This window comes from Rosa rugosa, chromosome 7, assembly GCF_958449725.1.
Source record: "Rosa rugosa chromosome 7, drRosRugo1.1, whole genome shotgun sequence".
NCBI lineage: Eukaryota > Viridiplantae > Streptophyta > Magnoliopsida > Rosales > Rosaceae > Rosa > Rosa rugosa.
This window is the reverse complement of record NC_084826.1, coordinates 33,634,874-33,657,719: the sequence shown is the minus strand read 5'-3', so window position 1 is coordinate 33,657,719 and position 22,846 is coordinate 33,634,874. Positions and strand designations below refer to the sequence as shown.

General features: G+C 38.2%; 3 protein-coding genes across 4 annotated transcripts; 1 reads left to right on the top strand and 2 right to left on the bottom strand.

Annotated features, from left to right (window-relative positions):
• The first annotated feature begins 320 nt into the window (after positions 1 to 320).
• Positions 321 to 8,991, top strand: LOC133720895 (DNA repair protein RAD4). Of its 2 annotated transcripts, XM_062147380.1 has the most exons (14): positions 321 to 446; positions 1,375 to 1,487; positions 1,569 to 1,871; positions 1,971 to 2,063; positions 2,609 to 2,701; positions 2,816 to 2,914; positions 3,152 to 3,201; positions 4,589 to 4,794; positions 4,873 to 5,332; positions 6,390 to 6,765; positions 6,870 to 7,064; positions 7,175 to 7,327; positions 7,853 to 8,062; positions 8,341 to 8,991. In XM_062147380.1, the coding sequence occupies exons 1-14, from the start codon at positions 392 to 394 to the stop codon at positions 8,710 to 8,712; spliced, it is 2,778 nt and encodes a 925-aa protein (XP_062003364.1). In that variant the 5' UTR covers positions 321 to 391; the 3' UTR covers positions 8,713 to 8,991. The 2 variants fall into 2 exon arrangements, with proteins under 2 accessions (XP_062003364.1, XP_062003363.1); XM_062147379.1 differs by having other exon boundaries at positions 4,589 to 5,332.
• Positions 8,992 to 9,786: 795 nt separating this feature from the next.
• Positions 9,787 to 11,275, bottom strand: LOC133721805 (HMG-Y-related protein A-like). Its single transcript, XM_062148533.1, has 2 exons — positions 11,041 to 11,275; positions 9,787 to 10,530 (listed from the first exon to the last, which is right to left on the bottom strand). Exons 1-2 carry the CDS (start codon positions 11,089 to 11,091, stop codon positions 10,030 to 10,032), a joined length of 552 nt encoding a protein of 183 aa, XP_062004517.1. The 5' UTR covers positions 11,092 to 11,275; the 3' UTR covers positions 9,787 to 10,029.
• Positions 11,276 to 18,701: 7,426 nt separating this feature from the next.
• Positions 18,702 to 22,806, bottom strand: LOC133720356 (myosin-binding protein 3). Its single transcript, XM_062146613.1, is given in 5 exon segments — positions 18,702 to 19,086; positions 19,323 to 19,675; positions 19,677 to 20,667; positions 20,801 to 20,950; positions 21,058 to 22,806. Coding segments are annotated over 5 exon segments (2,646 nt in total). The 5' UTR covers positions 22,202 to 22,806; the 3' UTR covers positions 18,702 to 19,078.
• Between the last annotated feature and the right edge of the window lie 40 nt (positions 22,807 to 22,846).

The window sequence follows — 22,846 nt, the reverse complement described above, 5'->3', positions numbered from 1 at the left end:
CCGACCGAGTTACAGCCCTAATTATTTCAATATGAGCCCAACAAAATAGTAGCTTCTCATGCTCATACCTAAAAATAAGTTGTCAAGGAGTATCAAGGATCCAAAACAATTGTATTATCTTCTAGGAGTCTGGGTATTATATACATAATTCATTTAACAATATCATAAATTGTGAGACTAGGATGGGTAAAAAAGATACAATAAAAGGGAAAATTGCAGTGAGACTCCAGTTAGGTTATTGTATTTTTTTTTTTGGGTTGTGTTGGGCCTTATGTTGTGGCCAACAACAAAAAGATAGAGGAAAATAAGACCATACCCTAAAATAACGATTTTAGGCGCGATCCTCTCTCTCTCTCTCTCTCTCTCTGTCAGTTGGGCGGTGGTGAAAAGAATGCGAAGCACAAAGGAGAGCAAGCGTTCCAAAGAATCAGCAGCATCCGCATCAGGTTCAGCTTTTCTTTTCTGCTTCTGCCACAACATTTGTATTTTCTGGTGATCAAACGTTGTGTTTTTGATGCTACGAGCCCCAGTTTAGTATTTACTTGAAGTGGGTTTTATGATATGTTTGAACTCTTTGGTATTTATTTGTTTTGTCTTTTGCTGATTTTGGAAGTGATTTTCTTGCATTTGAAAGTTTTCTCTGAACTAGAGTCTCCAAGGTAGAAGAATATGGAGTCTTTACAAGTTTAATTTGGAAGGCCAAAATACCTCCCAAGGCGCCCGGGCTTATTAATCTGAGATAAGGATAGTGTCCGGGTGCCATTGTCCTGTTGCTGCTGCAGCCTTGTGGAGAAGATTGTTAAGCGTTTGCATTATTGAGTGTAAGGTACAAGTTATTTGGCACAAAATAACATGGTAGCTCTACTGTTGGATCAAGTTTGTTGGCCTCCCTTTAGGTATCGTATCATGTGAGTCTAGGGACATGCAATCTCTTATGATTGTAATGTGATAGTGTCTTAGTCTCATCTATTTATCCATCTAATTTTAGTTCATACATGTAGAGCTGTGTATTTTTTACAGGGGACTTCTTGTCCCAAGTTACTGTTGTTTTTATTCTTTTTAAAAGAATTATTGCTATCAAAGAAAAGAAAAAAATGTTTACACTCGTGCATTTCATATATCCACTTGTGTGCTTGGCTTTTTGCTCTGTTTTTTTTTTTTTCTGCTGCAGTATGTGCTTGTTTATCCTTTGGGCAAGTAAAGGTGAATGCAATTAAATTTTACATGACTGACATATCAGCAGCTGCTTAGAGACTTTTGATGGCTATGGTGTTCTGTGGCATCAAAACTAATGTTGTTAAGCTGGGATTGTTCAGGGATGTTAAAAAAGCAGTGTAATGCATTTGGTAGTTTACACTTAAATTTTGATTTCAGGAACTCTGGGTGACATATCAGAGGAGGCTGTGGCCAAACTTGTCAGACGTGCAAATAGAAGTGGGAAAAAGAAATGTGAGAATCAACTTCATCCATGTGATTTGATTGGAAAGGTTTGTTTGATTTTTTTTTGGTCCTCACCTCCATTTTTTATGCCTGTTTTCTTTATTTTTTATTGATTATATCATTTTCAGCAAGAGTCCGGGCCACAAAGAGACAAAAAAGATGTGGATGCAACAGTCGGATCCAATGCCTTGGAGACTGAAGCTTGTAGCAGAGATGCTTTGCAAAAGGTATCTAGGGATGCTAAAGGTGATGGGGAAAGCTTTCAGTGCTCTTTTACGAATAGCAGGGAAGAACTGAATGACTCAGATTGGGAAGATGGCCCAGTTCCAATTTCAAATTCCATAGGTGGTCATGAAGTGACTATTGAAATAAATGAGACACCTGATTCCAGAAGACAGAAACGTAGTCGTCGGGCTTCGGTTGAAGATAAGGTACATGAAGGGTCTCTAATTAGCATTTGACATGGGATATATCTCATGATAATTCTAGCGTCCTGCACAAAGGTTTAACATTCTCTGGTTTTCTTCCAGGAATTGGCTGAACTTGTTCATAAAGCTCATTTACTCTGTTTAATTGCACGGGGAAGATTGATTGACAGAGCTTGTGATGATGCTCTTATTCAGGTTGTTTCTGGTAATTAGGATCACTAAAATGATCATTATGAGTGAAAAAAAAATTAGTAGTTATACGCACCACTAAATCTAAGTGATTGCTCATATTGATGCTCTTCTAGAGGTTATTTCTTGTAAGTTACTGTAACTATTGTCATCGTGATAATCCAAGCATATCAAACCGTTGTCATATATTTGTATGTATCATTTTACTCCATGTTCTCTAAAGCTTGCTAAAATAATGGGACATCAGTTCATTATCTTGTGACCAATTTTTGAGCGTGCTTGTTTGTTTTGGTAATTAGGAGCATAATGAAAAAACCTTTTCTAAGTTTATTACTAAAGCACAATAGTTTTCAACTCACAATACTTGTTATCTTCAATTTTTTTTTTTTTGGGGGGGGGGGGGCGCTCTTTTTTCTTTTATTTATCTTCTCTCTCTCTCTCTCTTCCTGCATGTGGTAAGTGTAAGGAAATGAGGAAATATTTTTTTGAGATGTTACTGGGTACAGAAAATTGCTTCACTTCTTCCTGAGAAAATTTGATTACTGTGGCAGGCTTCCTTACTTTCTCTTCTACCAGAACACTTGCTGCATATATCCAAGGTTGCAAAACTTACTGCGAAGCATTTGTTTCCCCTAGTCTGTTGGGTATGGTTTTAGTTTCACTTGTTATTTTCCTGCATTAGACATGTGGACTTTGGTTCTAGGTTGATTAATGATGTATACTTTCTTTGTTTTGTTTGATGTGTTCCCACACATCAGTTTCAAAATAATTTCCGTGTTAGAACTACAAGCGTGAGGAGATCATTTCATTCGGCTCTGAATTTTGCCCTTGAAACTCGTGAAGGGACCCAAGAAGAGGTGAGTATTTCCTAATACAATCTCCCTAAAGGGTTTTTGATTTCTGTGAACTCCTTTGAGTCAGTTATCTTATGCAAGCTAGTCAAGAGTATTGGACATAAACTGGCACTTATGATTTATTGGAGTCTATGATTGAAAATTTTATTTATAGCGACAGTTTCAGACTGAATTTTACTTTGAGTGGTTGCATTGTTTATGTAAATCAATTACAGCTCTAAGATGCCATTTTTGTTGCAGATTGCTGCATTGTCTGTGGCACTCTTGAGAGCTTTGAATCTGACAACCCGGTATGATATCTATTATGCCCAAAATGATAATACTGGTATTTTTGCAAATAATCACTACTTTTGAATGTAACCGTATCCTCTGAATTTGAATTGTACATATCTTAGATTTTTGTCTTTCTAACGTCATCGCTATCTCTCTCTTTTCTTTTCTTTTTCATTTTGGTGAACTTGAAGTTGTGGCTCATTTGTCTTTCAAAGACTATTGCTGAGGTTCTTCCAGCTTCTGAATTGAGATGACATTAGTAAAGCACAATGTCTCTTTCTTGGTATTTTCTGATAATTTTCAAAGGCAACAGTGTAATATGAGTGTATTTGTGTTCAACCCTAATTGTTATACTTAAAAAATATGTAAAAGTTTGAATATAATATATGATTAGTTTCTAGTGGTGATTGAAGAATCATTCTTCTATTATTTAGTTGCATTATTGTATAGTACAAAATTATGCTTCCTGCAAGTCTTTTTCGTAAATTTCTAAGTGACTATAGTTCTGCTCCAAACTTTGATTTTGCACACTTTCTCTGAAATGCCATTCCTCAAGAGATTAAGATACTAGGCCGGTTGGTGGTGCATGACAGATTGAATACATGTGAGATGCTTCAATGGAGGAGGCCACTTTATGTCTCTCGCCTCACTGTTGTGTCATAGGCAAACTTTTCTGCAATTTGAATTGGCCTCCTATCTGTGGCTAAAGTTGTATAGGGAGGCTGGAGGTGACTTGGGAAGCACAAGTACAGATTTCTGCTCTGTTTGCTCATAACCGTCCTGGTATTGGAAAAGGGAAGAATGCCCAAGTGTTGTGGGGGTCCGATGTCCTTGAAGAATTTTTGAAGTCTATCAAACAGTAGAGTTGAGGATTTTGGGAGAGAATAAGATATGAGCGATACTTTGGGCTTCTTTCTGCAGCTTTTAAAGATTTAGTGTCTCTTGATTGGAGAGCAGCAGTAGTTTAGGAGTACTTTTTGTTTCTCTTTTGGGAGTTTCGTTAGGGATCTTTGCTTTTCTTTTGAGTTTTTGCGGCATCTCTGTTTTGTGGACTTCATGTCTGCTTACTCTGTGTTTCCACTTCTTTTTAATAAATTTTGTTTCAAAAAAGTTGCATTCATATATATCCCAGTAATGCTAGTGAACAGTGCCTGTTTTCATTAAAAGTAGACAATTCATCTACTTTTGGTTGTTCTTTAACATTAGGTAATTCTTTTTTGGGTTCACTACTAGGAATACATGAACGGCTGTGATTTGTAGAAGTTTGAACCAACAGAATCAGTGTCATGACATTAGGATTAAGCTAATTGTATGCTCTTTACATCTAAAGAAAGTTGAAATTGAAGAAAAAGATCACATGCTCCATCCTTGTAGTTACCATGTTTTGCATATATTTATTTTCAGGTTGGTGTCCATTTTGAATGTTGCCTCCTTAAAACCAGAGGCTGACAAGACTGACTGTTCTAGTGAAGATGCAAGCAGATTGAGCAAGGGAATATTCAGCACTTCAACCCCAATGGTGGCTAGAAGAAATGAGGTTCCTGTGTCTCCTGCTACAAGTAGTGAGAGAAACTCTGTCGGTGAAACTCCTCAGATCGGTTCATACAAAAGTAAGGACTGCCACCTTACCAGTAGCAAAACTCGGTGCAAAGTTTCTTATGCGTATGAGTTGAATGATAAAATGTCAGATACTTTAGCTTGTGAGGAATGGAATGATATGTCTGAAGCATGCCATACTAAGAAATCACAGGAATCAAAGAGAAGAGGGGATCTTGAGTTTGAAATGCAGTTGCAAATGGCCCTTTCCGCCACGGCAGTTCCGACTGCGGGTATAAAAATAGGTTCAGATAATAAAGACTCACATAGTAATGCTGCAAAAAGATTGAAAAGAACTGTTTGTGAAGAATCACCAATTTCCTCCCAGAGTATCTCTACTGCAGTTGGATCGAGAAAAGAAGGATCCCCATTGTACTGGGCAGAAGTGTACTGCAATGGGGAAAACTTGACTGGAAAGTGGCTGCATATTGATGCTATCAATGCAATTATTGATGGAGAACTGAAGGTCGAAGCTGTAGCTGCTGCATGCAAAACGCCTTTGAGATATGTAGTTGCTTTCGCTGGGAATGGGGCTAAAGATGTGACTCGCAGGTTATTGTTTGCCTTTGATTTTATCTGCTTTCAGCATTTTTATTATTATGGCATACTTTTCATGCATTATCAGCTTCCTACTGCAAAAAATGTGAGTTTGTACAGTGGGTGCTCTTTCAGTGGGACTAGTTCTGAGTCCAGACACTTAGGCCTTATTTGCTTCTTGAAATGGAAAAGATTAAATTTGCGTTCAACCCCGGGGGGGGGGGGGGGGTGTGTTTTTTACTTTTCTACCTCCTGCATCTTTTTTGCATGCAGCATACCAACCCAAGCCTCTAACACAAACAAGTCTGTTGAGGTTCTCTAGGCACTGCAGATTGCTGATGGATTTAATTAAAGGCCTAGGATAAGGGTGTCTGTGTGTCTTGCTCTTTTTCCTCACTTTTAAACATCTGGTCTTCATCTCTGGCTGTGTGCATCTATGCTATAGCCTATAGGAGTTGAACCCATTTTATTATTGGGTAATGAGTGCAAAAAGAAAAGAGGCTCTGGCAATCATGATCTACCACATGAAGGAAGTGACAGTATCATTTCTTTTTCGTCACACTGTGATTTAACCTATACTGTTTCCTTTTTCCAACTTGTATCCGGAAAGGCCAAAAATTTGCAAAGTGAGCACATAGCCTGCAGCGTAAACCAATCAAAACATGACGTTCACAGTATATTAAGGACATTAATCGTAGTTAATCTGGACTGAGTTCGAGTTTTCCACACCTTTGGGGTGAGGAACTAGAGAATATTTGCCTCACATTTGCCAAACAAATAATTAATAAAGGCTATCCCAGTGTTCTTTTCAAGAGGATAGGAGGCCCTTTATTTATTGAATGGTGTAGATCGCTGTCTGCATGTGTGATTGGAGTTGCTGTATGTTTGATACTAGTGCACATGTATTTCTAACATGTGTTGGAACTGAATTTTCTGTTGATTGGATCATTGTGATAAAACGTTGTTTTCTTTATCATATTATTGTTAATCGGCTTTAGAGTTGTATTGTTACTGTTATTGGTGCTTTTTGGTTACTCAGTGGTATCAGCATGGTCATATACTCATATCACAGGTACTGTCTCAAGTGGTATCAGATAGCATCTCAACGAGTGAATCCAATTTGGTGGGATAAGGTATTGGCACCACTGAGAGATTTAGAGGTGAGAGCAACAGGAGGCATGGTCTATTTGGAGAAAGAACACACTGGTTCCTCATCTGAACATAATAAAGAAATTTTTTTGAACAACTCTGGCAGTGAGGAAATGAATTATCTTCCAAGCAATGTCAACTTGAATGCGAAGTCTAGCCTAGAAGGCTCAAAAGAAACTGGAAAGGGGCTTGATGTAGAATCTTCTTCGAGGAGTTTTGAGATTGCTACCAGGAACTCCCTTGAGGATATGGAGTTGGAAACTAGGGCATTAACTGAGCCTCTTCCAACGAATCAACAGGTAGTGAATTGGTATATATCGTTTTCTATATATATTCTGACGATGCTTCCATTGCATAGTTACAAGGGTTTTACATTGTGCAATGTGTGGACTTCCATCTGCAGGCCTATAAAAACCATCACCTTTATGCTATTGAAAAATGGCTTACCAAGCATCAGGTACTTCATCCGAAAGGGCCAATTCTGGGGTTTTGTTCTGGTCATCCAGTTTACCCTAGGACATGTGTGCAAACTCTAAAGACAAAACACAAATGGCTGAGGGAGGGGCTGCAAGTTAAACCAAATGAGCGTCCTGTCAAGGTCTGGTTTGGTTGATAATATGTAGAATACCTGGTGATGCTGTAAAACTGTTGGGTTTATTTTTCATTGTCATTTACAATAGCCTCACTCCTCCCATGTTGATTCTCCAGGAGTTGAAACGTTCTATCAAGCTTCAAAAAGTACAGGTTCTTGAAGATGATGATTATGTCGGGGATAATTCAATTGGAACTATCGAACTTTATGGGAAGTGGCAACTTGAACCACTGCATCTGCCTCATGCTATTAATGGAAAAGTGCCAAAGGTATATTGCATCTAATTTTCTGTGGATGTGTATTGCAAGTGCAGATGGGTGATGAATAAGCATCAGTTGTCCTTGTATAGAAGTGGTTGATAATACTTTGCTTTTCCTTCCATGTTACATTGTATATATACAGAAAGTCGGAAATTAGCACTCTACTTGCTTTAAAATGCATTTTCAACACCCCCTGTTTTTCATTATAAACATACTTTTACTAAGAAAATAAAGTTTCAAAAAATAAAGTTTCAATACAATGAACTAGGATTCCATTGAGCAATATAAGTAGGAGCGTAGGACAAGTAGCAGGAACCTGCACAGCCGAGCTATTGGACTCACATTAACTTTTATTTATGTTTAAGTAACTGATAAAACTATATTGATAGAGAATAGTCTAAAATGAATAATCTCTATGCTCTTATTTCTACAGCAGCTTGAAAGTGCATTACTTAATTAATTAAATACTTTGGTTTTTCCTCATTTCTTAACGAAGATTTATTATTACTGACTAAGAGCATATTTGATTTCTAGAATGATCATGGTAATGTGGAAGTATGGTCTGAGAAGTGCCTTCCACCAGGGACTGTGCATTTGAGGTTACCAAGGGTGTTTTCGGTTGCCAAGAGACTAGAAATTGATTATGCTCCCGCCATGGTTGATTTTGAATTCAAAAATGGTCAATCATATCCTGTCTTTGATGGTATAGTGGTGTGCGCTGAGTTCAAGGATGCAATATTGGAGGTAAACTGGACTGCAACTTTTTCAGTGTATTATGGTCCTTGATAATTTTACTTATCTGTTTGCTTTTTATATTTTGTGCTTTGACAAACAATTTGAACTGGTAATGGTAAAATGTTTGTCATTTTGGCTCCTCTGACGATGATGCGTTCCTTTGTCATTTTGGCTCCTCTGAAGATGATGCGTTCCTTGTGCATTTTGAGGTTGTCTATTTTTCTTTATTCAATTTCTAGTTTTCTGCCTTCAATCCTGACCAAAGTTGTTTTTCAATCATCCTTTAGGCTTATGCAGAGGAACGGGACAGAAGAGAGGCTGTAGAAAAGAAAAGATATGAAATGCAAGCTATTTCACGGTGGTATCAGCTTCTGTCTTCCATTGTAACTCGACAAAGGATACAAAACCGTTATGGGGAGTCTTCATCTACAGCATCAGCTGAGACTGAAAATGTGCATAGGAAACTAGATGTACAGCTTGGTGGTGGTCAGAATGATGAGGAAGGAGGCCTACATGAAAATACACCGGATGATCCTACCATCGAGCTGGACAATCATGAGCATGTATTCTTGACAGAAAACCAGAGTTTTGATGAAGACAACTTGGTAGTTACAAAGAGGTGTCTGTGTGGATTTTCAGTACAAGTGGAAGAACTGTAGCATCGCCACTGAACTAATATTCCTCGGAGTTAAAATTATGGTGCTTGTTACAATCTAAGAATATTTGAGAATTACCAGTTGAACGCCGTACTATAATTTTCTACTCTTGTCAGGAACTGAGCTCACAATGAACGACCTACCATGTGTTTTTGACATTCTGAGTCCATTCTGACTCTAATTAGCAAGGTGAGTTGGATGTAAAAGATTATAGTGGTGTACAGGAAAATTTTAGTTGATCCTATTTTCCAAGAAATGGGAAGGGCACTATAATTTGTTTTCTGGCCTTTTGTTTTGTTTTGAGTTAAGAATGACAGAGCAAAGTAGAAAGGGAGAGAGAGGAAATGGAGATGTGAAACAGAATAGGGTAATAAAACAGAATGGTTTCTGTGTCCTGTTTTGGCCCGAGTCATCCAAGTTTGGTTTTCCCATTTTTCCCTTATATTATCGACCTAGACCAATTTAATAAACAAAACAAGCAATGAAGTAGACTTCCCAATTTTAGTTTCCCACCGGCCTTGGAGACTGGAAAATTATCCAAGACATCAAGACTCTTGCTTCTTCTTTTGCTACTATAACCTTTAGACATGTTCTTAGAGAGGCAAATTTTGTTGCTAATTCAGTTACAAGTTTAGGCCATCTTCATTCTGATCGTATCTCGTGGGTTGAGAGACTCCCACCTGCTGTTGCTAGAGCTACTTTGTTTGACTCTGTAAACTGTGGAGGTCCTTGTGGCCTAGATAGATTTTCCTCTCGTATAAAAAAAAAGTAAAAGTAAAATTAAAATAAAATAAAAATAAAAAATTTAAGTGATTGATGGCTACATTCTGCAATACCATCCATGGCTCCACTAGACAAATTGGATGGCCAGACAAAAAAAAAGATAGATTTAATGGTCCATTCAATTCAAGCCCCAGGACAAAGTGAACAAAACCCCTTCATCAGTTTATCCCACAATCAAGTATTAAACTTTGATTCCTTCCACTGAAGGCCACTGTAGCAAAGTTGAACACAATCCTGACACTTGCAAATAATGCTCGAACGACCTAATCACTTCCACTATTTGAAATTTGGAGAGATGACAGTAAAGACATGAAATCCCAATCACATAAAATCACAAAATAGCAGGTCATGTCCTCCAGGACAAATAACTAGAAACCAGTAGAACCTCAAATGACTTCATTACACATTGTTCAAGCAGAGTTAAGATCACACGACACAACTAAATTGTCGACACAGCTTCGAATTCTACGCACAAAGAGGGTATATAGAGAGAGACTAAGAACACTAAAATAGTAACACTAATAGCACGCTAAACGTCTACTGCTGAATGCTCAATTCATTCAATGAATCCTTCACCTTTGGAGGTCTACCCCTCGGCCTCCCAGTCACTGCATCTGTTACGGTTGTCGAGCCACTTAAACCTCCGGTAGGCCGAGCCATCTTCCTCGGTCGTCCTCTAGGTTTCCCGCTCCCTGAAGATGCCTTGACCTTGGGGGGTCTTGGGGGTGCATCAGGATCCTTAGGTGGGCGTCCCCTGCCCCTTCCTGATGGCAAGTTAGCAACCTGTGGCTGATCTGGATCCCTGGGTTTTGGTGGCCTCCCACGTCCCCGTCTCGGTGGGGCATTTGGGTCCGGCTTTGTGTAGTTGTTTTTCCAGAACACCAACTCACCGCTATCTTTCATTTTGCTGAGGTGATTAGACAGGAGTCCAGAGTGTCCGGCTGGCAATTCCCCATAACTTGATTCAATGAATCTTGATATTGACGACTTGTTTGAGCCATTCTTCTCATTCAACCCTTCGATGGCCTTCAGAATCATCTGAAACTCAGACATTCCCCTCATCAAAAAAAATGCTGCTGCTCATTAATGCAGAACTTAACTATGATTCTCCCAGCTAAACCAAAGCAGTGGAAACATTATGAAAATCCTATTATTATAATATTCTGTTTTGACAGAAAATGTTATGGGAAATTGATACCTTGCTAGCTTAATATACCCAAAATAATTGAAAGAGCTAGGGCTAAACCTAAGGACTCAAACTTCATTTCTCCTTTCAACTTCTTCTACATGCATACAATTTTTTTTTTTTAAGGAACAGAACAAACGCTGTAATTTTTCTAATTTTCTTAACATAATGCAGCAACCATCTTAAATTTTCATAACACCAAATCCAGAAACGAACAAGAATTCTTGTGAAAAACAAGAAATTCAGAAGCAAGCAAGCCAAAATTTCATCAGAAATGTGAAAAAAAAAAAAAAAAAAAAAAAAAGCAGTAAAAAGGAAAAAAAAGTTGGAGTTAGAGATTTGAGAGGAGAGAAAAGATGTACCTCAGGGTAAGGAGGGAGTGATGGAGGTTTCTTGACCTCTTCAGTCGCCATTAAATTTGCAGACTCTGTTTCTCTCTCTCTCTCTCTGTCTGTGATAGTGGAAACAGTGAGTGACCAAAGCAACCCTCTCTCTCTCTCTCTCTCTCTCTCTCTCTCACTCTGCTACAGGCTACGGCCTACAACAACGATAAACACCTTTTGTTCAAATTTCAGGAGATTTTTTTAAGTTAAAAATTTGGGCTGAAATTTGCGAGAGCCAGATTTAAAGTCACAAAGGATAAATTTAATTATTATTATGATCCAATTTTCTTTTACTTTTCCAATGGACGGCTGGGAATCATGGAGTGGACAATCCAACGGTTCAGAGAGCCTGTCCTCTGGGAGCACGCGGATCGCCCACGTGGCAGACATATATTTGCAACATTTTCTTTTCAGTGGAATCAGCATTGGCAATTTCTTTCTTTTCTTTTTTTGAGGAAATGAAGCTTTATATATTTTCTGATTTCTTATTGAAATTGTGTATGTAACCCTATTATTTCAACTCCTATAATAGAAGAAAAAAGAGTGAAGAAAAAGAAGTAAGAAAACCAAATCACAGAGTCAACTTAAGAACGTTGATCATGGCTCTCTAGTCACGCTCACAATGATGGAAGAAAATCAACTGTGATTGTAGCCTGTCAGTGATTGGACACCATTGATAGATTCATCTTGAGCTTAGATATGATTTAGATTTCTTAATAGCCAATTGCAACTTCAATCTTCGTTGAGATTGATTTCGTTTAAAAATTTGTTTTCAGCTTACCTCTCTTTTTAGTCGTGTTAGTGAAGTAATTTCTCTATATTTCTAAAAATTTATATGTTCTCCATAGTATATGTTATTGATTTTTATTGGGAAAAATAATGTTTAGTCCCTATACTCTGACTATATCCTCGTTTCAATCCTTGACATTCTAATTTGATCTGAAAAGTCCCTGAGGTCACAATCTCCGTCCGATCGGTCCTCACCGTTAACTTCCTCTGTTTGTAGGTTGACGTGACATTAAAGTCAACGCTACGTAAGCCTTTCTAATTGCAAAATGTCCATACTATCCATGACCTCTATTATGGGTGTTTAGGCCTCACCCTTCCCCGTCCATTTCTTGAGAGAAGCATCAGATCAAGCCCCAAAAACCGAGTCGTGTTACAGCGACAGTGATCCAGCCCTCTCTCCACTTTCCGGCTACCTCTCAACCTCGGACCGGTGTTGTTCGACTCCTCTTGGCGGTGCGAATAGGAGCCCAGTCTTCCTTGCTCCGAATGAGCGACGACGATGGCCGAACTAAGCCCGAAAGCTTCAAGCGTTTTCGGTGAGGTTTTCCGATTCCGGCCAAATCGTGGCGGCCAACAGTGTTAGAAGCTTCCTCTCGTTCTCACCGACCTATCCACAGTGTTGGTTTGTCCAGATGATAAGGCATGAGAGAGAATCGAAACCAGGAAGCTTCGGTGTTTCCGGCGACTCCGGTCATCGTTGATGGTATGTGATGTATGAAACTTGATCAACTCTTGGAGATCTACATGTTTATATACTTGGTTTTTATTTTAGTTAAGGTTTGAGAAACTTGGAGTTTTGGGTGATTTCGGCCACTGTTAAAACCACTGTGTGTGCTGGCGGTGCTGATCTTCTCGGCTCATTCTGGATTCAGTTCTTGCTCAGGAACATGTATTGATTACTTGTTTATGCTTAAATTCAAGAAATGGAGGAATTGGATAATTGGAAGGTTAAGCTGGTTGCTCGGCGGGGAAGATGAGAAATAGTAGTTGTTTTCTTTGATTTTTGGTATTCATGCTTGTTAAGTTGGTTAATATGATAATCAGAACTGTGAAGCTTGAACCAGAAAGTAAAGCAAGAATTTGTGGGTGCTATGTGATTATGCACCGAGACTCAAAGAATGGAGTTTTAAAACTTGAGAAGCTTGCTAGAGTTTCAATGTATATGTTTGGAAAAGTTGCTGCTGGAGGTGTGGGGTTTGGAGTGACAAATTCAAGCACTTTGGAGTTATTTTTTGGTCAAGAATGGGGGAAAAGACAAGGGGGTATATTGGATAATTTGCATGTTACATGGCATGCAAACTGCTGAGCTGGTGTGCCTTTGAGTGCCACATCAGCAACTTAACGGCCTGATTTGACGGAATGTTAATGGTGAGGACCGATTGAACGAAAATTGTGACCGCAGGGACTTTTCAGATTAAATTAGAATGTCAGGGACTGAAACGAGGACAGAGTCAGAGTACAGGGACTAAATAGTATTTTCCCCATTTTTATTTTATCATATGTTAGTTTAAACATTCAATTCGAAGTCCTTCAACAAGGAATTTTATGAAATCTTATAAACACTCGCGCGTACATTGTTGGCTGTGAATTTCAGAGTTTGGATTTTGGATTTTAAAATTTCTTTTCTTTCGGTTGAAGCTTTATTGTTTTAGTGATATGATTTGATACATTTATGTAATTTGACATTGATTTACTATTTGCATTGATTTGTTGTTTCTTTTTAGTAGATTTTGTGTAGAATGATAGCAATTAGAGCATCTTTAGTAGACTTTCTATCTTGACTCCTTAGCTATTTTAGAGTACATGTTTAGCTTTTTGTCATTTTAACAGCTTCACCAGATCCCAACTGGCTCTCCATTTTAAATTTTAGCTATCTCGCTCCTAAATGTAGAGCGAGAGATGAGGCTCTCTGTTATTTTTGTAAATTTCAAACATTCATTTTAAGTCATTACATATAATTTATAAATGTATTTAAACTATGTTTTCTTTATTTAATAAATAATATAAATTTAAAACTAGCTAAAATAGAGAGAACTAATGCGTAGACCTATTAGCTACTAGCTAAGAGCATCTTTAACAGACTCTCTATTTTGACTCCTTAGCTATTTTGGAGAGGATATTAGCATTTTATCTATTTTAGCAGCTGCACCAGACTCCTAAGTGGCTCTCCATTATAACTTTTAGCTATCTTGCTCCTAAATATAGAGAGCGAGATGAGGCTCTCTATAATTTAAAACATTCATTTTAAGTTATTTTATGTAATTTATAAATATATTTAAACTATTTAATCTTCATTTGAAAAATTATATAAATTCAAAACTAGCTAAAATAGAGAGCACTGATGCAGACGTATTTCTGAAGTGGCTAGCTAAAATGACTTTTTAGCTACTTTGGCTAAAATTTAACTCTAAAATGGCTAGCATTGCTAAAGATACTCTAAAGTGGCTAGCTTTTTAGCTACTTTGGCTAATAATTAACTAAAAACTGGGTAACATTGCAAAAGATGCTTAAGGACATCTCATAGACTAGCTATTTTAATAAAAAATTAAAAATTTAAGAGTTTTTGTCCATTTGCCAACGATCGCCGGATTCCGGCCACCGAACTTCTTTGAAAACCTCGTCGGAGGTCCCCAAAGAAGTCGTCGGAGATCTCATAGGTCGCCGAAAGGTTTATCACCTCCAAATAAACCTTTATTGCCCCCCAATAGACTTTATTGGGGGGGCAATGGAGGTTTATGAAACCTCGCCGGAAAGTCCTCAAAGATGTTGTCGGAGATTTCGTATGGGGTCGGAGAGATTTATTGCCCCCCCCCAATAAATGGGAACTAATCTCCCTAAAGTTAGACAAATAAAACTTTGATTAAAGAAAAAAAAGAGATTATATCAATTCAAAACATTTATTGTTCTCTAATACAAGTCTATTGCCTCCCAATAGACCTTTAACAGACTTCTATTGCCCCCAATAGCCCTTATTACCCCCCAATAAAAAAAAAATTCTTTCTTTTTTCTTTCCTTCCGGGCTTTCTGCCCCCATTTTATACCCAAAGTTTGATTTTCCTTTTAACCTCACAATTCCATGACTTGAACATAACTAAATCTCTCCATGTATTCAAGAATCAAAACAAAATTGAATTTGAACCGAGAAAAGAGTTGAAGAGTTCTAAACTGCAGCCAAGCACAATCAACCAGAAATAGTCAGCAGACCTCAAAATTTCAGTTTCTTCAATCTTGACTAAAACTCGAATCATGTATATCATCATGTGCAACTCGAAAAATAGAGCAACTATTATACTTGAATGGAAACTAAACGTAGCCGAAAATTACCCAGAAACTGTTGGAAAACCATTGCAGAGCTTCATTCCTTCGTCATCGGTCGTTGTTTGAACAAAAGAAGAGCACAGGGAGGTCCATGATGTCAAGAGGAAGCTTCAGCTACTGGTGAAATGCAGAGAAACGGCAGGAATCGGAAAAGTCGTCACATTCGCTCTTTCGATTCTAGCTCCATCACTGTAGCTTTTCATGGAAAACTAATACCACAGAGACGTCGACGACATCAAGCTGGTTCCAACCCCGATGGTCCGCCCCCTCTCCGCAGTCAGATATGGGAGTACCGGTCGGGTCTTTCGTCGCTCCAAAATGGGTCTCGGCCATCCCCGTGCCTTGAGAAAGGCCTCCTCCGCTCCTGCTTCTCGAGGATGACGGTGACGGCCGGGGAAGTGGAGTGGAGGCACTGAGAAATAAATTGGAGAGAGAGAGAGAGGAGAGATCGATCTACCGGAGGGATGAGATAGATAGAGTGACATGATGTAGTTTCTTAATTAAGTTAAGGGCAAAATGGTCATTTTCTGTTAAATTGTGTAGGTGGGAAAAAAAATCTGTTGCTTGGGTAAGTGGAATAATTTTGGCTTATTTTGATGTTTTGGGTCAAGGTCCCAAAATTTAAGTAATTTTGAGATAATTTACCACTCCAACAGAATAGTTATATGAATGTCAAATTTGCTAAAATCTCTTGCTAAATTTAGCTACAGAGGAGAGAGGTAAAAAATAAAAAGTTAATCACTCCCACGTTCATTTTTTTTTTTTTAGTTTAGCCAACACTACTAGAGGAAAAGTTAAAAATTTGCTAACTAAATTTAACTTTTAGATAATTTAGTTGAAGAAAATAATTTTTACTGTTGGAAATGCTTTTAGAAGAGGTAAAATTGCATGAGTGATGTATCACTTTTATGTTATATCCTTCACATACACCCTTTTTTTATTTATTATTATTATTATTATTTTATATAGCACAGAAAGTTCTTTTGGGGTTCTCATGTTAAAATCCCTCTGGTGGCTTCAAGCATGTTTGCCGATCAAAGTCTATTGGAGGTTTTAAAGTTAGACTTGCTTCACATTTTAATATGGGTCATCATTTGGTTCGTGGGCCCAAAAGCTCATTGGCGCCTAGCCGGTCTATTGGGAGAAAACTCAGCGCGGCCCAAGTAAAGGCCCGAAAACTGCCCAGCCCATATGGTATAAGGTAGGGATAGAGCAGAGGGTCCAAAGCCCAGGCCCGGCCCGTGGCCCAGCCCATTATATCCCTATTAAAGCCTGCATGGCCGACCTTATAAGTCCTGCCCTAAAACCCATTCAATGTTAGTATTAATTTTTTTTTTTATATTGTTATTAGTTGAATGCGTGGACCAATTATTGCATTACTCTTTATTTTCCTTTAATTTTGTATTTTATCTTGTTAAATCATCAACTGCAAAAGAGATATCCCATAATTTTTTTGTACATTTTTGAATAAAAAAATACATATATAAATATAAAGGGTTGGCCCTGCCCATCCAAATAGCTCAGCATGGCCCGACCTGAAAAAGCCTGTATTGCCCTGGGCCTATGGGTGGCTTTGAGCTTTGATTTTGAAGAAAAGCCATGCACTGTCTAGCCCTAATATATGAAAGAATATGTTGTAGCCCTACCTGAGCCTATTGGTTTTGTCTTGGAAATCAAATTTGGAGTTTCGGTGGTAGAGGACGTTGGCTGTTGTTTCCCCACCAAATCTGACGTCTCCCCTACGGTTTCATGGCGGCGGTGAAAAACTATTGGCGGCAGCGAGATCCTCTGTCAGAATTGAAAGGTTTGGTTGCTATAGGTTTGCCATCAGGGGGAGTGGTTGATTCTCTCAGGCGAGCGACGGCGGCACAACAAGTGGACTTTCTCAAGCGAGGCAATGCGCGCGGTACTGGTGTAGGGGTTTGGTGCGTCGGTGGCAGCAGGGGCTGTTACCAAAACAAACTGATTGCTAGGAGAAAACCTAATGGTGCTTGGGCTCGAGTCTGTTATTTGGACTTGGGCCTGAGACTTATTGGGTAGTCTATAGCAGTAGAAATTGGGCTTACTAAGTCTTGGATCTTGATCTGGGATCCGGGTGGTTTTTCTATTAAAACTTGGGACCCAGGACGGCTCTCGGTTTGATATCCAACATTTTATTTTGATTGGGATCAATACCTGTGAGGAACTGCTGGGATTATTGGCTTGAGGTTGTCAGCAAGTCTACTAATGAATTTTGCGAAAAAAAATTATTGTCAGTTTCTTATTAGTTTAAACCCCCCCCCCCCCCGAGCTTCACTCAATAGGTGGAGTGGTATTGTGTTTAAAGGTGTCTCTTTCTGAAGGCCCCATTGGAAAGGGGCACTGTATAATATTACTTTTTCCATATTGAATAAAAATGGTTGACCTCCTTCTATCCAAAAAAAAAGTTTTAAACCTAATTGAACTATATCATGAAAGTATTTGTCCTAAGAAAAAAATTATGCAATAAAAAAAATTATCCTAATAAAAAGGATATGCATTATGCAACCCTATAAATCACTTAGTGGCTATTTTGATCACCAAGTCGTCCTTCTCAGAAAATTGACGATAACAAGCATTGACACCATTCAGATATGTTCGAGTTTAAAACAGAGCTATCAATCCTGCTATTCTGCTAACACACAATCAAAAATTAAAGATGTTATGAAATTCATTGAAGGACTTCGAACAACTTCAACAATTTCTCTATAATTTTTGTATTATAGGGAAGCAAAAATCAAAATCTCTATAATTTTTTCGCTCCAGCTTCAACAGATTCCCTATTCTTCCCTAAAATTTTAGTGATTTATGTAAATTTAGGAAATTTTGTTTTCTCTTTCATCACTATCCTTAATATAGAGATAGGTATAGGAAAGAGTCGGTTGGAGCAAAAAAAAACTTATTTTTCCCTAAAGTAGAGGAAAATTAAAATATGAAGAAGTTGTTGGAGTTGCTCTCACATGTATAGGAGCTTCACAAAGATCAATTGGGGTCTTCATCCTCAATCTCTTTCATTCAAACCTAGTCTAAGCCTAAAGCTTTTGTGTTCTGTAGAAGGAATGGAAACAATACAAAAACATTATCCTAACAAAACGAAACAAGATTGGATGATCTCCAAGCGTACTGCTTTCTCATTGAGGAGATGAAGTGCTAAAGTAATAAATAGTTTTGAGTTTAGTTCATGGGGATATATGCGCCTTGAAGTTGTAATGAAGTTGCAAATATCACGGAAAAGTTTGCTTTGAATTGTGATATGGTCGATGATTTGGACAATAGTACGGAGTTATAGTTGCACTCTTTTTCCCCTTTTACTTCATTCCCCCTCCCATCGCTGCAAGAGCTGTTTCTATAAAAGTTTAGAATGAAATCTAAGTTCTAATTAGAAAAAAAAAAAAAAAAAAAATAGTAGTGGTGTTATATGGGTGGAAATAGCGTCATTCAAAACAACCCACCCAAGTGCCATTCATATTGATTTACAAAGACTAGTCCAGCTTCCAGATGCAGAAGACATGATGTAATCAAATATAGTAGTTCATGATAGAGACGAAAGAGTTACATATACACCTACTGTGCATGGAGATTCCACAAAAAAGAAAAAGAGAGAATAGCTAGCTGCAATGAGAGAAATTAGTAAAGGAAAACCAAAAGGACTCAGCTTGAGTGGGTCTGAAGTAACTGCGCCTGTGATAGGGACAGTAATCACAGAATCATATTAGCTTTAGGTACAGACACACAAACACACATATGCTCCTTTTCACCTGTGCTAGGTAAATGCAGCAATCATCAAGGAGCTCTTGCAAATTCTTGGACATCAATTGATCATTGTTGTACCAGTTGAGCCCGGCCGAAAGACATGCTAGTTACAGCTTCGGCTGCAGGTTATGGAGTTGCTTTATGCACCTGCACAATCACCAAGCCCAAGTGTTAACTATTGAATACAACATTGGTTTGTTGACCAATCATATGTATTTCTGATCGTGTGGGAATTCCCATATCAACTAAGAGAGAATTGTGCTATCATCAAACTGATTTTATGTTTTTATGAAACATTTTCTCCAAATTACTTATTGTAAAACAGACATTCCTACATTTGGTATCAGAATGACTATTACCTCTTATCTTCTCATTTCAATTACCTGCAGCTTCATCCACAGGAACATTAATGTTTCTTATGCGGAGTTCAACATCCCTCAAATCCTGGAGATGTTGCAAGCTCTCTTGAAGAAGATCCATCCCCTTCTCCAATTTACTTTTTTCAAGAGCTTGTAGCCTCTCATAAACATGATCCACCTCCTCCTCAATGGCTATTCTGGTATCATGCAATTCAGAATTGGTCACCGAGTTATGCATTGCAATAGATTCAGTTCTAACTTGTTTTTCATTTGTTAAACCTGCTTCAGTTTCATTATCCTCAGCTGCTACACCCAAAAGTGGAAGTAGCCTCTTTGCCATGGAAGCCAGTGTTATTTTCTCATCTGATATTTTGTTTTTCTTCTGGACTGCTGAAATCATGATTTTCTTCAATGTTTTTGGTACTGTAGTTCGAGCAATTCTCGACTAAATTAGCATCCTGAGAGTAGTTCTCATTTTCACTCAACACCACTAGCCTATCTTCCAGTGCTTTAAGCTGATCCAGAACTGACAACCTCTCTTCCTGGAAGCCTGCCAATGAGTCATCAAGAATGCTCATCTGCTTAACACAATCCAGAGCCATTTCTTCCAAGCTTAGAGCTTCTGCATCATCAGGATTATTGGTGTTGTTACTGCATTCTTGAGGGAAAGAACTATCTTCATCCCTTGCTTCACAATTGAGATCAATGGATAGCGCATCACTATCCCAAGATTGGCTGCAGGAAGCAGAAGAATTTCTACTTCTCATACTTCCATATTTGATTCTGCTCATGACCCTTATCTTCTCTTTTTCCTCATAATCCAGGACTTTCTTCTGATATATTTCCAATTCTTTCTCTAGCTCTTGTTTTTCCCTCTCCATTTTGTTCATCAACTCATTCAAAAGTTGCAAGGCTTCCTGATCATACTCAGATTGTTCTTCCATCATTCTCTGATATTGCAATGCCTCCATCTGCATTGCTGCCTTCTCTTCTTGAAGCCTTGTTATCATAGCCATAGTCTGGTTGGCAGCTACTGCGGACGCACTTCTCTCTTCCTCTAGTTCTGAATATAAAGCACTTAAAGCTTTACTTTCAGCCTTCAACGCTGCTTTGAGCTCTTCAATGGTTGTTACAGGTTCCCCACCATTCGTCACACTTGCCATACTTCCATCATCTGCCCCACATTCTCCATTTTCATTCGGCTTTTTGTACAAGTAATGGCTAGTGTTTATACAATTTTGTCCGCATACCAACCTCTCTTCCTCAGGTTCACTAGGCTCTGAACACATGCAAAAATGGTTGACTTCTTGAGCATTTTTAGTTATACTTGTTTTGTCTTGCAACATTGATTTTCCTGTAGGCCCTGTACCTGTTGAAACCAAATTTTCTTTATAATAACAATACTATTAGAGTACAAATATGATTCAAGAAAATGAAATTCATTTTTCTTTTACTCTACTGGTTTAGTCTTCAGATAAGATATGATTTTGATCGAGATTTACCGACATCACTGTGAGCAGGCACATTGGATATTTCAAGGAATGGCAGTGAAGAATCCTCGTGAGCTTGAGGCTGATCGGCTGCATGGTGTGACCCTTTTGTGTTTGACAGATTTCTTGAAATGACAGCCAAAATTCTCTCTTCTTCACATTCTATTAGGTTAGAAACAGAATGCATAACACAATTAAAGATTATTTACGTACTTAATTATCTGGCAATATGTAGATAGCTATTGTGAATAATTACAATTTCTCTGTACCTGGTGGATCGTTAGGTTCTTTGGTATCTGTTAATTGTTCAGTGTCAACGAACGAAGTTTGAGCTTCTGGAGCAGTGACCAAATCATCACATAGCTTGCCAACCAACTCTAGATTTCGCTTTTCCACTTGTTCAACAGATGAAGCATCAGTAAATCCCTTGGCCATCTCCAAGCTCTTAAGTCCTCCATTACTTGTATTTGCTCCACTCTTATTTACCATGAGTAATGCTGCTTCCCGTGAGAGTTGATCTTCCAATTCAATCTTTGACTTGGAATCAAAACTTCCTTGTTCATGATCATGATGTTCCTGATCTTTTAAGCTGTTTATGAGTCCTTTGTCTATTGTAGTTGAAAAATCAATCAAATCAGTAGGAATCAGGCTGCAACCAAGATCACAGACCATACCACTCTCAGAAGGAAGGGGGGTAGTTTCAAGAGAGTGATCTTCTTGAAGGCAACAGTACTCAATGGTAGTAGCATTGGAAGATTGATGGACAAGTTTCTTACTTTCATTTCGACAGTGTTCTTCTGCAGTAGTGTCTCTTAAGCTAGAAGTTGTCTCCATCTCATAGCCATTTTCGCTGTGGACTGACATGCTATCAGGTTTGGTTGTGCCTTCATTGTTGTCATCATGCACTGCTTCTATGTTTGAATCTCCTTTCTGAGCATACTCCAATGAAAGAGGAGAGAGTTTGGTGTTGAAGCTCTTACTGCAGCAAGAACAGGTGGAAGGTTTCTTCTGATATTTGTCACTCAACAATGAAATCAAATCCATCCTACTTTGAGTAGAATTTTCTCTGCAATTTGGTTGAGAAGAAAAGCAGTTCCCACACATACTATGTGATTCAGCCAGTCTTTTATGATTGAGACAGTAACCCAGTCTAGATATCTCATTGGCATGGATCTCACATACAAGATCGGAGTAAGACTTTTGTGGTTCCAACATGTGTTCAACTCTAGAAGAACACCAGGGACAAGGTGGTTTGAGGCCAAAATAGTTGGCAAACTTTGTGATCAAGTAACTGAAAAAAGAGTTGAGCAGGAGGAGTATTAACAACACCCATTCGAGGACTGCATAGACTAGAACTAGAACGAACCTGGGACTTTTCCTCTTCAACATGGTTGCAAACTTGTTGGCCTCCATGGATGTAGAACCAAATGCTTATCTGAGAATTATCTGGGACAACAAAACTAAGAAATTAAACTTGGGAGTATGAATTGCAGGCATAGTTAACTTTTCTCTTCCAAGTTCAATTTATTCTGTGATAATTTCTGTAGTTTTTTGAAGTGTTCATAATTATTTCTAACATTTGCCATTTATTACATATAATTAAGTGACTAGAGGGCAATGATGAAACATGGGTTGTCAAGAGTGGCAGGCATGATGAAAAAGCACCACCAGAAAAAGAAAAGGTGTGTGTAGGAAAAGTGGACCAAATTGGGGAATGGGGTAGTGATACTGATCCCTGGCCTAGGCAGCTTTCTTTTACTTTGAAAAAGTTCACTCATGAGTTTAAGAGTCACAACAAATATAAATGTGTGATACCTTTAATATCTCCATATAAGAATCATGCCTCCCTAAATTATGGATTAGATTAAGTATGTAGATGCTACTAGTACACTAGTACTTGATACTGTCCGAAATGAGATGAAACTACAAATTGAAACACACCCACGGCCGAAGTCTCATTCTTTTTTCTTGTAAATCTATTTCTGCCAATAAAAGGGTTATCCTTGCACCAAATAGGAACATATAATATGAAGGCTTCAATGTAAAGAATTTAGGAAA

Excerpts from the sequence above, each read along its gene's own strand:
- LOC133720895 (XM_062147379.1), top strand. The coding sequence starts at position 392 with ATGCGAAGCACAAAGGAGAGCAAGCGTTCCAAAGAATCAGCAGCATCC. Across the intron at positions 7,065-7,174 it reads CAAATGAGCGTCCTGTCAAG|GAGTTGAAACGTTCTATCAA; the intron begins GTCTGGTTTGGT and ends TTGATTCTCCAG. Across the intron at positions 7,328-7,852 it reads TTAATGGAAAAGTGCCAAAG|AATGATCATGGTAATGTGGA; the intron begins GTATATTGCATC and ends TTTGATTTCTAG.
- LOC133721805 (XM_062148533.1), bottom strand. The coding sequence starts at position 11,091 with ATGGCGACTGAAGAGGTCAAGAAACCTCCATCACTCCCTCCTTACCCT. Across the intron at positions 10,531-11,040 it reads CACTCCCTCCTTACCCTGAG|ATGATTCTGAAGGCCATCGA; the intron begins GTACATCTTTTC and ends TCTGAGTTTCAG.